Source organism: Simochromis diagramma, unplaced genomic scaffold, assembly GCF_900408965.1.
Source record: "Simochromis diagramma unplaced genomic scaffold, fSimDia1.1 OVJJ01000362.1, whole genome shotgun sequence".
NCBI classification, from domain to species: Eukaryota; Metazoa; Chordata; class Actinopteri; order Cichliformes; family Cichlidae; genus Simochromis; species Simochromis diagramma.
The window spans coordinates 224,358-240,196 of record NW_024386815.1 but is presented as its reverse complement, the minus strand read 5'-3'; the positions used below and the strand labels follow the sequence as shown (position 1 = coordinate 240,196).

The window sequence follows — 15,839 nt, the reverse complement described above, 5'->3', positions numbered from 1 at the left end:
GGTTGTATAGGGATCGAATGGCCCGTAGCAACGGGCCAGACACCCCATACTCCCGCAACACCTCCCACAGGACACATCGAGGGACACGGTCGAATGCCTTCTCCAAGTCCACAAAACACATGTAGACTGGTTGGGCAAACTCCCATGCACCCTCAAGTATCCTTGAGAGGATAAAGAGCTGGTTCAGTGTTCCGCGACCAGGACGAAAGCCGCATTGTTCCTCCTGTATCCGAGGTTCGACTAGCGGATGAACTCTCCTTTCCAGCACCCTGGCATAGACTTTCCCAGGGAGGCTGAGGAGTGTGATCCCCCTGTAGTTGGAACACACCCTCCGGTCCCCCTTCTTAAAGATGGGGACCACCACCCCGGTCTGCCAGTCCACGGGTACTGCCCCTGATCTCCACGCAGCATTGCAGAGGCGTGTCAACCAGGACAGCCCTACAACGTCCAGAGCCTTCAGGAACTCGGGGCGGACCTCATCAACACCAGGGGCTCTGCCACCAAGGAGTTGTTTAACTGCCTCAGTGACCTCACCCCGGGAAATTGGCGGGTCATTCCCCTCATCCCCAGACTCTGCTTCCTCCTCGGAAGACGTGTCAGTGGGATTAAGGAGGTCCTCGAAGTATTCCTTCCACCGCCTGACAATTTTCTCAGTCGACGTCAGCAGCGCTCCACCAGCACTATACACAGTGCAGGTAGAGCACCGCTTTCCCCTCCTGAGACGCCTGACTGTTTGCCAGAATCTCTTCGAGGCAGTCCGAAAGTCTTTTTCCATGGCCTCTCCGAACTCCTCCCACACCCGAGTTTTTGCTTCAGCCACTGCCCGAGCCGCATTCCGCTTGGCCTGTCGATACCTGTCGGCTGCCTCTGGAGTCCCACAGGCTAACCAAGCCCGATAGGACTCCTTCTTCAGCCTGGTGGCTCCCTTCACCTCTGGTGTCCACCATTTGGTTCGGGGATTACCACCACGGCAGGCACCAACCACCTTGCGGCCGCAGCTCAATGCAGCAGCTTCGGCAATGGATAATGGATAATTTGAATAATCAATTGGCAGCACGGTGGCATGGTGGTTAGCACTGTTGCCGCACAGCAAGAAGGTCCTGAGTTCAATTCCACCATCAGGCCGGGGTCTTTCTGTGTGGAGTTTGCATGTTCTCCCCGTGTTTGCGTGGGTTCCCTCCGGGTACTCCGGCTTCCTCCCACTGTCCAAAGACATGCAACTTGTGGGGATAGGTTAATTGGATAATCCAAATTGCCACTAGGTGTGAATGTGCGAGTGAAAGTGAGTGCGAATGGTTGTCTGTCTCTGTGTGTTGGCCCTGCGACAGACTGGCGACCTGTCCAGGGTGTACCCCACCTCTCGCCCTATGACAGCTGGGATAGGCTCCAGCGCTCCCCGCGACCCTGAAAAGGATAAGCGGAAGCGAATGGATGGATGGATGAATAATCAATTTATATTATGTAAAAAAAGATTGTTTGATCATAAGAGCTCTGGCCCTCCCTATTATTGAATTTGATACATATTGTAGGCTACAGGAGCTATATGAACAGTTGGTTCATATTAGCAATTAACATTGTGTTGCAATTGTTTGATTAGAAAGCAACGTCTTTACGTGAATATGCAACCTGATCATTACCAGAATTAATGTGCATTGATGTGATTTCAGCCTGACTCGGTAACTTTTACTAGGCAACAGTGGTGATAACAACATGATCCTAGTTTTATCTTAAAGTATGCTTTTACTGTTGGTTTGAATGAGGAACCTCTAGCAGCAGAAATCTTATTCTGCACAGTTCGTTTTTAAGTGCGGAGTCAAAAATGACTTCACCAGGAATTTCTACTATTGAACCATGTTTTTATATTGATTTATGCTGCTTTAAGACTTAACCTACTTCAGTGATTATATTCATGTGAAATGCATATTTCAGCATTTGTGGAGTTTAAAATAAGCTTTAAGTTAACCATTGGTGGCTAAAAATAGCATGTAATCTGTAGAAAGTAGATTGGAGTGGGACCAGTGGCATACAGGATAGCATCATGAGCGTAAAAACAGAAATTCCAGAAATCAGAATTCAAAGCAGCAATAGTGTGTGTTGGAATTTTAATTCATTGGAATAGCACTCACCTTCTGGAGAGGATAGGCTCTGCTGTCTCTCCCTATCAATCTCCACCTACACTGTGCATTTAGTCTGAATGCCCAAGTTCAAGCACCTTCTTCAGGACTGAAAAAAACAAAAAAAAAAAAGGCTATTTGTCGCAGATTACTGCTAGAACCTACTAGAGATGGATTACATCTATCTGACCATCAGTGTATGGATTTTTTTTCCTTGATGGATGTTGAATATGTATATCATGTCTTCATGTCCCTTGGTACTCCCACCCCCTACATCCTCTCCTCTCCTCTGGTGTTTTAGCTAAGCCCAAGTGTTATTCCTCCTCTCCAGCATTTACACATGCAACTCCCTCCGTCTCACCCTACTGCAATCTGCTCCACTCCGGTTTTTCTTGTTTCTTGTGCCTGAAAGCACCTGCAGGGAGAAGGCGGCGGCATGTTGAATGTGAAAATATCACCATAAAATTAATGTGTCCTGGTCTTAAAATCAAGACGTGCTGTGATGACTAGCCTGAGGGGGAACTGTAATAAAGACTTGATTTCATCATGTAGGGAATGAAATGAATGTGAGGCTCAGACTCTTTGAATTTGGGGGAATTTTAATGTATAGTACTTGTAGAATACTTCTGCACAAAAGCCCAGTATGTGTGTTTCTTTGCACATTTTGTAATGTTAATGTCAAAAATCTTACAACATCTTGTTGCCCTTTGCATAAAGTATGCTCATCATCAGCGTTAAGGCATGTACTACTTTTTACACCATACTGGAAAATAAAAATACAGAAGGTCCATTTGTTGTCAGTAGACATCTATGCAACACTCACAGACTGTATATAAAACATCAGCATAGCTTCTGGATGTGAAAAAGGAAGCCAAGGCTTATACTACAGTCAGACTAGGGAAAGCAGTTGGTAGAAACTGCAGAACGAATAAAAGTCTTGCAACCACCTGCAATGAAGTTGTGATCTTGTTGCCTTTCAAATGGTTACTTCAAAGACCCGTACCAGGTTTGCAAACACTTTTCCATCTTCAAAGTCAAAGTGACCTTGTTGTGTCAACACAGTGATAAAACTGAATGACGAAGACATTTTGCCATTAGTTTGTGATTGAATGGGTGCAACTGGGTTTCTAGTTACAAGGAGTCTTATTTTTCCTCCTGTGTCATTGACCCACAAAATCATGTATTTTTTCTACTGCACAGTAGAGCAGGGGTCTCAAACTCAAATGAGCTGCAGGCCACTTCTGGCACCGTCATCTCATTGGAGGCCACTTTAGTGTCCAAGTAGTACAAAAAACAAACACGAAAACACCCACTAATATTTCCTAAAATGTAGTGTTTTGTTTGTTTTATTTAATTCCAAATATTGTGTAACAAGACAAAATTGCAAACATGAACGGAATTTTTTTCTCACTCTCAGCTATCTGAAGCCTTTCAGTTTCAGTTTCATTTGTCAACATTACAATGAAATATATTTGACGAGCAGAAGACAGCAGTATAGTACAGTAGTTTCATTCAACTACCAAATAAACAGCTCTTTCTGGCCAGACACGTGGCAGCACTTTTGCTACAATTTTGTTTGTATTTAACAAAATAAGCTTTTGACTGTAAGTGAAAACTGTTTTCTTTCCAAATAAATCTCTCACTGAACTAACACAGCCAATCCCTCAACATGTTTGCACTCTCTTGTTACCTCGGCCAGGTCCGCGGCTCCGAACCGTGGTAAGGAGACCTCTGGCTAATACTTTGGGTTCCGTGTTGGGCTCGTAGCCGGGAACTAGCTTTACTGTCTGGGTCAACTTTGCTAGTGAGAGACAGAAAGAGGCATTGAAAGGCTGCTCCAGCAGAACTTTATTGTTTCGGAGGAAAACACGAACACAGTGTACAGTCGAATCTTAATTTCTTTTTAATTTCTACTCGGTAGCACCTCGTACTTTTTTCCTTTTTCTCCCTCCCTCACGCTCACACACACACAGCGGGAGGGTTGGTCCCACACGTTCTCCCTGCAGCAAGGACTACACCGCCCATGAGGCTACAGTCTTAAAGGGCCATGCCTGTAACACTCTGCCGCCGTATTAAATAATTTTTCATATAATAATAATTAAAAAAATATTTCTTCACATCAATATGCACGAGTTTGAGACCCCTGCAGTAGAGGGTGACTCTTGCATCTAATTGTATAGTTTGATAAAAATGACTTGTTGGTTCACGTGATCTGTGACCTCACAACCCTTTTTTGAAGAGTTCATGATCTGTGTCCCTAGTTTGAAATCTTACTGAGTAAAACACGACGCTGGTTTTGTAGGTTATGGTTGCTGTTAAGGTGAAAAAGGAGGCTAAACCAGGAGATGCTACCATGCGGCTGACAAGTCATTAGCCTGTGAGCATACAGCATTACCACTCACAACAGGACAGTAATAGCAAAAATGATAAGCCCGAGGCTTCACAGTGGGTTTTCCGGTGGCTTGGTCCATCGTTTATATACAGGCTATAGCAACACTATGAACGTTAATAGACTCAAACTGATTCTCACAGACTCTAAGTGTATTTGAAAAGCCGGTTGATGCAGTGACTTTTAATAAAAGCTCCTGGAACCAACATTCTCGCAGTCAGTGACTCAATTTACCATGTGTGGTAAAGCAAAGTATCCAGAGAATAAAGTGATATTTTGAATATTATTCAACTTTTTTTTGTTTTTTGGGATTAAACATAGTCGAGTTGAATGATTACGGGGTTTTGTGTTTTTCGCAAGGAAGTTTTATTTTGACATCAAATGCTGTTCGTGAACGTGATGACAAATGGGAAACAGCCCCAGAGCCCCCCCCCCCCCCCCCCTGATAAATATATACCCTCAGTGTATTTAAGAGTTTCCTGCCCTATCTATTTCATTTGAATACCCTGCGGTTGCTTTTGCAATGACAAGATCACACTGGACTCTCTCCTGGTAAAGCTCTAATGTAAGCCTTCCCCCAACAATACATTTAGTATCTTCAGGTTTCATCATTTAATTCCAAAAATGGACAAATGTCTGTGTGAATTCGGTTCCTCTCAGACTCGTGTTTTCTCTCCTGGCTGGCAGGTCTTAGAATCAGCTGATTTGAATAAGAAGCAGCCAGTATCGGGGTGATGTTTATGTCTAACCTTTCTGCCTATATCGTCTCATCCTTGAGCTGCAGCTTATAGCGGAAGAGTGATGGCTGCTGAAATTTTTATTTAGCAGATGAATATACCTATTATATAACTCCCCCAGCGCACTCAGGCATCCATGCATTGACTCAAACACACATACACAAACTCCCAAAAGTGCCATTGTAGAGCAATTAAAACAGGCAAAATCCACGCTTTGTGTATCTGTGCCCCCCTCTTTCTTCATACACCTTTTTTTTTTAAATTTCTCACAGCTATGCGTGCAGTGACAGGCCTTTCTTATCAGTATTCTGCGTGCACTTCCTCTCTAAACATGGCCAAAGCTTTTGGGAGCCGTGAAGCTTCACTGATAAGATAAGAGACAAAGCCCCCTCTCTTTAAGGAAAGCATGAAATAGAAAACAGGAGATCCCTCCCTGTGGAATTAGAGGGATAGAATGGAAGAAGAGAAGCGATGATGTTTGGAAAATGAAATTTAAAAACCACGTCAGATGTGATCCACGAGGTTGGGGGGGGGTCACTTTTAGGAACAAAAGAAATGCACACCAACACGCATGTACATCTTCCACTGGTGGTGTGTTACATGAAGATGATCTGCAGAGCATATTTAAATACTTTGCCATGGAAACAGGCTCCATGATTAGGGGCAAATAGGCAAAACTGCTGCAGCACTTGGGATTGAGATGATACAAATTAAGGGAACTCTGGACGGTTGCCAAGGAGACGAAACAGGCGGAGGGGTTAAAGTCCAACCTAAACACACCTTAAAGCTATTTTAGTGACAGCAGAGCAGAGAGTGGGTGGGGGGAGGGGAGGATGAAGCAGGGGGAGGGGTGGAGGTGGGCTTCTGACAGCCGAGCTCCACGAATAATCGTTAAACCTGCTGAGATGTGTGATCAGAGTTCAGAATCCTTCCATACGTCTCCGCATGTGTATGCGTGTTGACTTGTGGTTGTGTGCACCTTTCGTTGTTGTGCCGTTCCAGTGTTTCATGTCTCCCGGCGGCCCTCGCACCACAAACACAAAAGGCTCACAATCTGGTTCGGTTTCATGCATTTTCTTTATTGTTTTGTCTGTGGATTCACTTCCATCTAAAATACCAAACACTATTCATCTTTTGTTTCCATGACATCATCATCTTAACAACAAATTCATCAGAAACAACAACACAAAGTGACTTTATGGCTTCGTGACATCAGCGAGTCTCAGTTTCCAAATGTTTTTGCAGTGTTTAAAGGTGCTAAAACGGGGACGTGGCCCCACGTGAGACGACATAAAACATGCATCTGTGAAACTTCTGAAAAAGAAAAAAAAAAGCCCAGTTTTTATTTACAGAGATAAGTTTTGGTTATCAGTTGTCAAATTTGTCTGCAAGTTTATTTTTAGTCAACAATAGCTTTTGTTTATTTTTCATCAAAATGAATATTTGAGCTCACGACTGAACTTGGACAAATGATTAAATGCCTAAATGGTTAAATTTTTCTCCTTCAGTTTTCATAAAAGACTGAAATGCTGCTCATGTGTAGCATGTGTAAATGTTTACAGTATGGCACCTGAAAAGAGACGTGATTAAAGCCTCTGAGAAGCCACAAGTTGACCTTTGATCTGTTTTGAAAACGTAGTTTCCCAATAAAAAACGCTCTGTATTAGGAAAACTAAATTCAGTTATGATACAAGAAAAATAAATGCATTATGCAGACTTGTATCTCCTGATAAAGATCATGGGGAGTGTTTACAATTAGAAAAACCATTGAATGGACCTAAAAGGGGACCAATTTTAACCTCTGCGTTGTGATTGGACTCTGGATTATTAGCCTGAGCTTTTGGCTCACAAGAATTTTGTGCACATACTTAATAATGTGAAACTTTAAACAGCATAATAGTTGATGGGGATACATGGGGAACAACATGCTAGGTCACCTTAGAGATTGTATTTTTGCTTAAAAATTAAAGGAACCCTGACTATGAAAACATGTATAGATTAAACACTACAGATTAGTCTGACTTTCAGTTTTACTTCCAGAAAATACTTCAATTAGTCATATTGGTCAGTGACCAATGTGCAAGGTTTACTGGCGCCTTCAGTCATCCTTTAATAACCAGTAATATTTCTGAGCACTTTTTGCTTCAAGTGCAAAAAGAGATATGTTCCTATAACCTAATTGCAGGTCTTTTGCAGAGTGTCTTTTTCCTACCCCCTTCCTCCTCTCCAACAGGAAAGCTGTAAAGCCTTCACTGTTTTTTTAACTGGAAATTGCAAACAAAAGCAGCACACTGTGACAATTTTTAAACCTCTGGTTTGTTAGAAATTTGGACCGACTCAGTTTTTAAATCAATAAAAGCATTCTATGTGTTTTGACAGCATGCTTTAGAAACAGCGGCCACAAGCTGAACTAGTCAGGGTTCTTTTTAACAAGGCTGGTAATCATATTTTAGTGCAACTATTTTCAGTTGACAAATAACTTTTTTTTTTAACCTTAAACAGTAAATGTCATTTACTTTGTGTTGATTGGCTTCTTTGACCAAACAGTCCTGAAAAAAATCTAATCTGCCTCTAATCTGTGGAGCTTTCCTTTGGCTGAATTAGCAGAAGTGCTCTCATCAGGCTGTCAGCACACAGAACAGAGAGAGACGTTCAGTCTTTTTAATGGCTCAACAATTATTCCCTCTAAAGGGGTACTGCAGCAATTTCATATTCCACTTAAATGGGTGAAATTCAGTCAGCAGAGGCTGACATATCCTGACTTTAAACTATATCAACACAGGAGGCATAACATAAGCAGCACAATAGCTGCTCTACACAGTATGGAGGTGCTGGCTTCACTCAGAGCCTCATTCACAATGATTTTATTTATGTGCGTGAAATGGAAGAAAATACACTAAAAGTACAAACACACCTTTCTGGCCACCAAATGTGCAATACAAATGAAACACAAGCTGCCTTCTAAGCAGAAAGCTGAACTGATTAAAACAGAAGCATATCTGTTCCATCGGAGATCAGATAGACGACTGAAAACCATGCATGAAATATTTCTCTCCTGAACAGCCATGCATCCCTAGTCTGGATCACGCCCCAATGCCGAATCCTAAATTTCCCATTATGCAGCTTGATAGGCTTTTCTATAACATAAAGCAAGTTCTGCTTATTTCAAACAAAATTGCCAGAGAGCCCCTTAAAGACACCAGTTTTACTCCAACAAAAGCTATTGTTGTATATATTCATGGCGTATTTCAGGATAAAATCTCGACAGCAAGATAATGTAAGACCTGAGCTATTTTTTCCCTTTTTTGCTTAAAACTAAAAACTAAAACTAAAATCCAGATATTTTGAAAAACCTTGTGTAATGTTTCAGTTTCCATCTCTCAGGTATTTAAAATACCCAAAACAAATATGAAGGCATACTGTGAGTGAAGGCAGTGAGTTGGTTGTTACTCATCAGGCAATCATCTCACCAGTGTGATAAACTGGTAAACCGCTGCCCTTCAACCCCACACTCATGTTTTCCCTTTATTAAGCACAAACACAAAAACACACAGAAAGACAAAAAGATTTAAGACAAAGCAATAAGAGTAAGTAAAACAGTCAGCCGGTACTCAAAGCACAGTAGAAGAAGGTTTTTGTTCAGGCACTCGATTAAGTAACTGTGTCTCATTTTTCATAAGCAGTGTTGATTCTCTCACTTGTTGAACAACTGTTAAAGAGCCCTGGATTGCTCTCACCCTATTTTCTCATTACAGTGGTGATTATGGTAATGGACTTGTTTGTGTTTGTGCCGTACATAAGGACAGTCTAAGCACAAGTGTGTGCGTGTTTGTGTGAAAGAGTGTGAGAAGTAAATACTGTGGAACTAATGAAATTATAGACACTGATTATGTCTCCATTCCTCACACATGTGTGTGAATTTAGTGTCCGTTTCTCTCTATACAGACTCAGGCAATGCCTCTTGAAAGAGAGAGAAAATATAAAAATGTACATGCAGCTCAAGACACCAAGAATAACAACAACAATGGATTCCTGGTGTAAATGAAACAGTCAGAGAGCCTCAGTAAAAAAGAAAGAAAGAAAATTGTCCTCAAAAATGGCATTTCACTGTTAAAATAACCCATTTAAAAGGCATCGAGTCCTCAGACCGTTAGAAATCCCACCTAAAACGGAATTCACGTTATTTCATTCCATCCTTTTGAATAAAAAATTAACTGTCTGAATTTTGCTGATGTTCTTTGTCTTTATGTTTACATTTTGATGAATGATCCTTTTAAGAATATAATAAATAAACCACAGCACTCCCAATTTATAGCTACCACTTGAAGTGAGACTCATGGTGGATTGATGTGTGTGACGTAACTACTAATAGATTATAATTAAAGGTTAATCATAGGCTATTAATTTTAATATTCAGTAATTATTTTATTTAATTGATCATAATTTGGGGTTTAATAAGAGAAAGAGCTGTTGAAGCTGTGGAAGGAAAAGAATTAACCATTAAAGACACAATAGTCTCTAGTAAGGACTAATGAGACACAATGTGCTGTTTACACTGCTGACAAAAATAACTGAAGAAAATGAATAAATGTGACTTTGGACATTTTGATATGGATCCTGCTGTTCTTTGATGCTGCTGTGTTTGCAAACAAGCCTAAAGGAAAGACTTCTTAAACAGCTGGAAGCAACTTATATATCAGCTGCAGTTCAAGGTGACTCTTGTTCATTTAACCTGTTACAGTGTTTTTTAAATGCAGTCAGTTTTCAGTTTCTACCTAATAATTTTAAGATTAATCAATGCGGAAAAGCCTAACATGCAAGAAAAGAAAAGGAGAACCTTGTTTGAAATGATGCTGAAATGTGCAGAAAGTCATATTTCTAGCCTCTCTCCTGTGTACAGAATGTGTGCACAAATTTTTTTTTTTTAGGGTTTGAATTATTTCAATCACTATTTTAAACTGAAGAAGAGTCAAATTTGATTAGTAAGACTAATTTCCTAGTGTTAGCGTATCTTTGCACAAAGTCGAGGAATAACATGAAAGAGCAGAATAGCTTTGTCTATAAAATATCAAACTTTCAGTTAAATAAAATTTATACGGTAATCATAAAGAATTATATGAGAACTTAAGAATCACTCATTGCCCACTGGAAATTGGCTTAGCCTAAGAGAAGACTGAACAATGTTAAGTCAATTAAGCTACTTAGCTTAATCTGGCTTTAGCATCATACTTGGCACAGATGTGGACATGGCACCAAAACGTAAAACTATTTCTTAGCGTATTATTATTTATTTTAGTGATCTTAGATAATCTAGTGAGAATTAAGAGTTGAAATGCTTTGTTTTTAAATCAAACAAATAAAAAAAACCCCAAAGAAAACAGTTCAATGTTCCTGTGACTATCAATTTTAATTCAAGACCTCACATTCTCCTTTTATAATGTTCCAACCAGCTCTAAAAGCTATGGCAGATAGCATGTAACCTAATTCTCTCTTTAAGTCCAAAAACTGTCTCAAAGCTCCATTCTTAGAGATCGTTTGACTTTTTCTGAAATATGTGAATTCTGTTTTAGGGTGGATTTAGATGGCACCCTCATTAATAATTAATACTCATCACAGTGAACCAATGATTTCAGTCATACCCACATTAGAAAGCATAACTTTGCTAATGCTGAGAGACAGTCATCCGTGTTAATATCACATGGCAACTTTTAAAGTTGAGGTTTTAAGGTGCATTTTAAAGGGTTTCATTATCCTCTTTGTTTTCTAAGACTGTGAAGGAACATGGGATCATTCAGTTAAATACAATACACGACAAAGTTAAAAGATTCTCTATGAACATAGTCACAACATTTTTGTCTGAAATAATACAGTGAATAAGACTAAAGATTATTCCAGTGGAAACCCAGCCCACGTCATCCCCTAATAACCGCATATGTTTGACAGTTTCTGTTTGGATCCCAAAGCCAATTAAAAGGTGTAAGATGCCTCCATCACTTCAGCTCTTTTAGATGTCGCTGTCAAACTGGTCAGCAGGGAAGACATCGGCCCCCAAACCACATCCCAAATTAATTGCACACTGGAACACTCACATAACTGACACTTAACTCCATTACACGTTGAATACCCCAACCCCCACCCACAACAGTACGACTACATTCACACACACATATATATAGCACATCTACACCACCAGTCTCATTACATAGATGGCCACTGATTCCCAGCAGGTATGATACACATAAAGTATGTGCTACTTACTTTTTTTGTTTGTTTGGGGGGGGGGGGGGGTACACAAACTGTAAACATCAGATGAGACTCCAAAGTGACATCAATAATTAAGGGTTGTGAAGAGTAAAAAAGAAAAGTGCATAAAGCACATTACAATATGTTTTACCTTGCTGGAAAACCTTGGCCTATGTGAAGATTTGCACTGCAAAAATACACAATGTTTTTGGTTCATGGATTTTGACATAAATTTAAATTACATTTTGACATTTAAAAAAAGAGGCATAATCTTAATGCTGTTTCTTAGAAAATGGCTCAAATTTCACGCAGAAAAAGGTGCACATAGTTCTCCCACGAAACCCTTCAAGTCATTTGAGCCTCCTTCATCAGATGGCCCTCCCTTTCACCTACAAAGCCTTTCTTTCCTGGCAGAGTAGGAAGCTCCTCAACTCCAAATATAAAAGCCGGTGGAAGGAAAATCTTGCTTTCAAACAGAAATTGCATGCTATTATCAAATTGCACCTCCAAAACAGAAATTGCACTCATTATTGCAGCCTGTGACAATGCAGGCACTCCCATTCTCCTTACTATTAATCCCCATCCTCCACCCTCCCAGCTTCCTCTCTGATAATAAGCCACTGATTCGGGATCAGCTGCAGCCGCTTGGCACTGTGTGTTTGGCACTGAGGAAGATGTTCCTGCTGTTCTATAATCAGACTGAGCTGTAACGGCACTGAGTGAAAAGGACCACCAAACGCTGCTTACATCGTCTCTAACCAAGGCCCTCCTGACATCTCTCTGACTCAAACTGAACAATCTGTATTCTCCTTAGAGCACCAATAAGAGGTCAGAAAAAAAACACGCATTTTAAAGGGAAGGTAGGAAACCCAGAAAGTACTGATCTGGTGAGCTGATGTTCAAAACAAGTGCTGATATGAAAATAAACATTCCTTTCATTGATTTATTTCAGATTTAGTAGTAAGTAAGAATGAAGCCTGTTGACACCTTTTTGAATAGTTTTCCCTTATATTTAATTTGACTAAAAACAGGCAATCCATTGTTGTGTAAGTTTCCTTAGAGCTGACCTATGTGGACAGCTCTCAAGCAGTAACTCATTTCTCTTTGTAATTGTAAATTTCATTTATACAAACAGTATCTGAAACTGTAAGCTTTGTTTATATTTTTGCAGTGTCAGCTGACTTCTGCTACACTGTCTCAAGCAATGAAGTAAATAACAGCGTTCCACTTATTCATGGTCTGTATTTTGACTCTAATTAGAATCACATGGCAGAATTCTTTGAAACCGGTCATTAAAATCTGAGACCTAAAAAATAACGTTTTTAGACATTTTGTTCTAAACGTATATGAATGACTTCATTTCCATGTGAAAGCATGTCAGTGCTGCTGAAACACTAATTCAAGTGACTAGAATTGAGTACTGAATCTACTGTGGCTTTTGTTCCTGGTTGGCAAAATATGAGACGTCACTTTTAAATGAATAATCTCTTATTAAATCAAATACGTTTGTATTTTTTATGTTAGTAATGAAAATGTGCCTGTCCCCTGTTTGTTGGTTGTCTGCTGTGTAATGCAATAAAGTTACTTTTTACCACATTTACGTCCTTTGTCATAGCCATGGTCTGTAGTGCTCTGCTGAATATTTGAAGACAAAACAGCTCTAACACAAGTTTTACATCAATAAATTTGAATAAAACTGTGATTAAAAATTAAAAATGTAATCTTTGGTTTTAAACCAGTTATGACTTTTATATTTGTTAGGCTTGAGAATTCACCAGTAAAAATAAACATTAAATCAAATCAGAATCATTTGTTTTACTTTTGTTTATCTACCATTTGTTAATAGTTAATTTATTCAGAAATATAAAGTCTCACTATTTTTTTTGTGCACTTTCACTTTGAAACATAAATATTGACTTCTTTTTTAAAATAAATTTAGGTCACTTTAAACCCACGTCAGATATTCTTTTGACATGAAACTCACCAAATCAGTGTTTACTGGAAAACGTCCACATGCACTTCTGTGTTTTGTCAGATTACCTGACCCTGAAACAGATTTAGCACCAGTGTGTGAACTGAACATTAAATCTGCGTTTGGCTCAGCAGATCCTGATTCAGTGGCTGTGTTGACAAAACTTAAGGGAGCCATTCATTTCTTCTCTGCGCATACTGCATGTTACGTGAATGAGAGATAGAACAGACGTATAAGAATAAAATCCTAAAAACTAACTTACCAGTCCAACAAAAAGTGGATGAGAAGGAACCAAAGAGTAATAAAATTAAAGGAAAAATTAAACAGCTCAAACCAAGGGGGTAGTGTTGGGAGGATGATTCTGGTACTGGGGCACTGTGGGTGATGTAGTCCACGTCACATGGCCAGAGCTCGGGCCTTGGCAGCTGCCGCCTGCGCCCGCTGCACAGCTCCCTGGCTGTTCTCTCTCTTCATCAGCTGGCTGGTCTCAAACAGACCCTCGTGGGTGCCTCCTCCTCCTCCGGGGCCTCCGTCCACAAACGCCAGCACTCCTGCACCACACAAAATTCCCATCATGCATTTTATCAAAGCAAACAGGTACGGAGGAAACTGACTAACAGCCATACTCAAGACACAACTCACTTCATCAAATAAGTGACACATGGCCAGAAGTGTCAGATCTGGCTGCCTTTATGGACTGTTTTGAATTTTCTGTCTCTGAAAATAACTGTCTGCTTTAGCAGGAAATGTAATTGCTGCCTGGATTAATGTTCACTGGCAGCGTGTCATGTTCTTATGCTTCACAGAAGTCAGAAGGAGGGGGTTCAAAGGGTGGATGGTCCATGTATACACAGCACAGACTTTGACTCTGAAGGCTGCTTTCGCATCTTTGGGACAAGTTGCCTGGCAACTACTGGGGAGTCCAGCAGGTTATTTGTAGCCTGTCACATAACAGCCCCTAAAATGACAGACTGTCATCTTTACTCTTGAGCTTTGTACAGATGTAACAAACAAGAAACAAAGTGTTAGCTTTGGCTTGAAATAATGTGGTAGAAAGTTGTTTTTTGTTACCTTTGCACGAGGCCAGGAGAGCAGTGTTTATGCTAAGCTAAGCTAACCAACTACTGGCTTCATCCAACAAGCAAGAGATTAAATCAGTTTAGTTCCCAACATGTTAAAATATTGCCTCAGTGTTTAGGAGATCACATGACAAAACAACGAAAGTGGATACAATACCAAAAAATTGCTAACAAAATTTAAAACAGCAAAGAAAACGCATTAAAAGCACAAATAAGTTAATACACAAAGGCGTATAAAAATGCCAGGTGACACAGGATGCTGATCAAATGAATTTATTCAAGAAATGTCCGCTTTCCCTCCTTCTTCATATTTTAAATGTTCTTCCCTACATTACTTGTGCCTGACTAAAATAAAACAATCACACCGACACAATAATTCTGAACAAAAAAATGAAAACTTGTATATCATTTGTATTGTAGTTCATTCATTCAAAAGTCTTTAAATTTGCTTAGTAAGCATGTTCATTTAACTGTTATACAACCTTACGTCTGTTCAGCTTCTCGTTAACGCAAACATCGAATCAGCCTATCACTGAGCATCAGACACCGAGCGACAGAATGGGGAAGAAATGTGATTAAAGTGACTTTGAATGTGGCACAGTTGTTGATGACACAAAGAATTAAAGGAGTTCTGAAGGCAAAAAGGGTTCCAATTGGCAGGGTGTACCTAATAACATATCGAGTGAATGTATATCATGTAGTCAAAATATCTCAACTTTATTCTCTACCCCTTTTTTTGCCAGTGTTGGGGGGGTGGGGGGTGTTCAGGGTAGCTGAACACCTTTTGTATTGTGGCAGAGCACCCCACCCAAGTATCTGATGTATCATGTTAAGCTGTTAGAACTCAGCAGTGTTTGAGCAGTCACATGACCTTTGCTCTTTGAATTGGTTCAAGGCTGGTTAGGAACAGGAAAATATGTGACACTGATGTTTGGTGTGCTACTTACACCAAACACAGTATAGAACTGCTACTCAGACTCACAACAACTAAGTTCTGGTCCTAAATGTGGGTATAAGAAGCCATGGCAATAACTTCAAGTTAATTTGACATTAACTTTTAAATTTTAAGTTAATTTCTTCATTTGAAAAAATACATCATCACCTCAGCTGAGAGTTGGGAACTTGGGATAATAACAATCAACAAAAAATTACATTTAAACCACCGTTCGAACCAGCTCTGATTTCTGGTCTTCAACTGTCAGGAAACTGAAGGAATCTTTATGTTCCATCTCTTTTTTTACAAGCACAAAGAAATCACCACTTGTCACCATGACACACTGATCCGCCCTCTCCACACAACAGCCT

At 40.0% G+C, this 15,839-nt stretch overlaps 2 protein-coding genes across 3 annotated transcripts in view; one reads left to right on the top strand and one right to left on the bottom strand.

The window, feature by feature from the left end:
* The window catches only part of hoga1 (4-hydroxy-2-oxoglutarate aldolase 1), a 62,288-nt gene that overhangs the window by 37,484 nt on the left and 8,965 nt on the right, over positions 1–15,839 (top strand). The gene's annotated exons all lie outside the window — the stretch shown is intronic.
* LOC120730705 (MORN repeat-containing protein 4-like) overlaps positions 6,299–15,839 on the bottom strand; it is a 35,467-nt gene continuing 25,926 nt past the window's right edge. For both annotated transcript variants that reach the window (XM_040027164.1, XM_040027163.1), the window contains exon 5: positions 6,299–14,006. In XM_040027164.1, the coding sequence (XP_039883098.1) occupies positions 13,852–14,006 (155 nt within the window). In that variant the 3' untranslated portion in view covers positions 6,299–13,851. The remainder of the gene's footprint in view (positions 14,007–15,839) is intronic.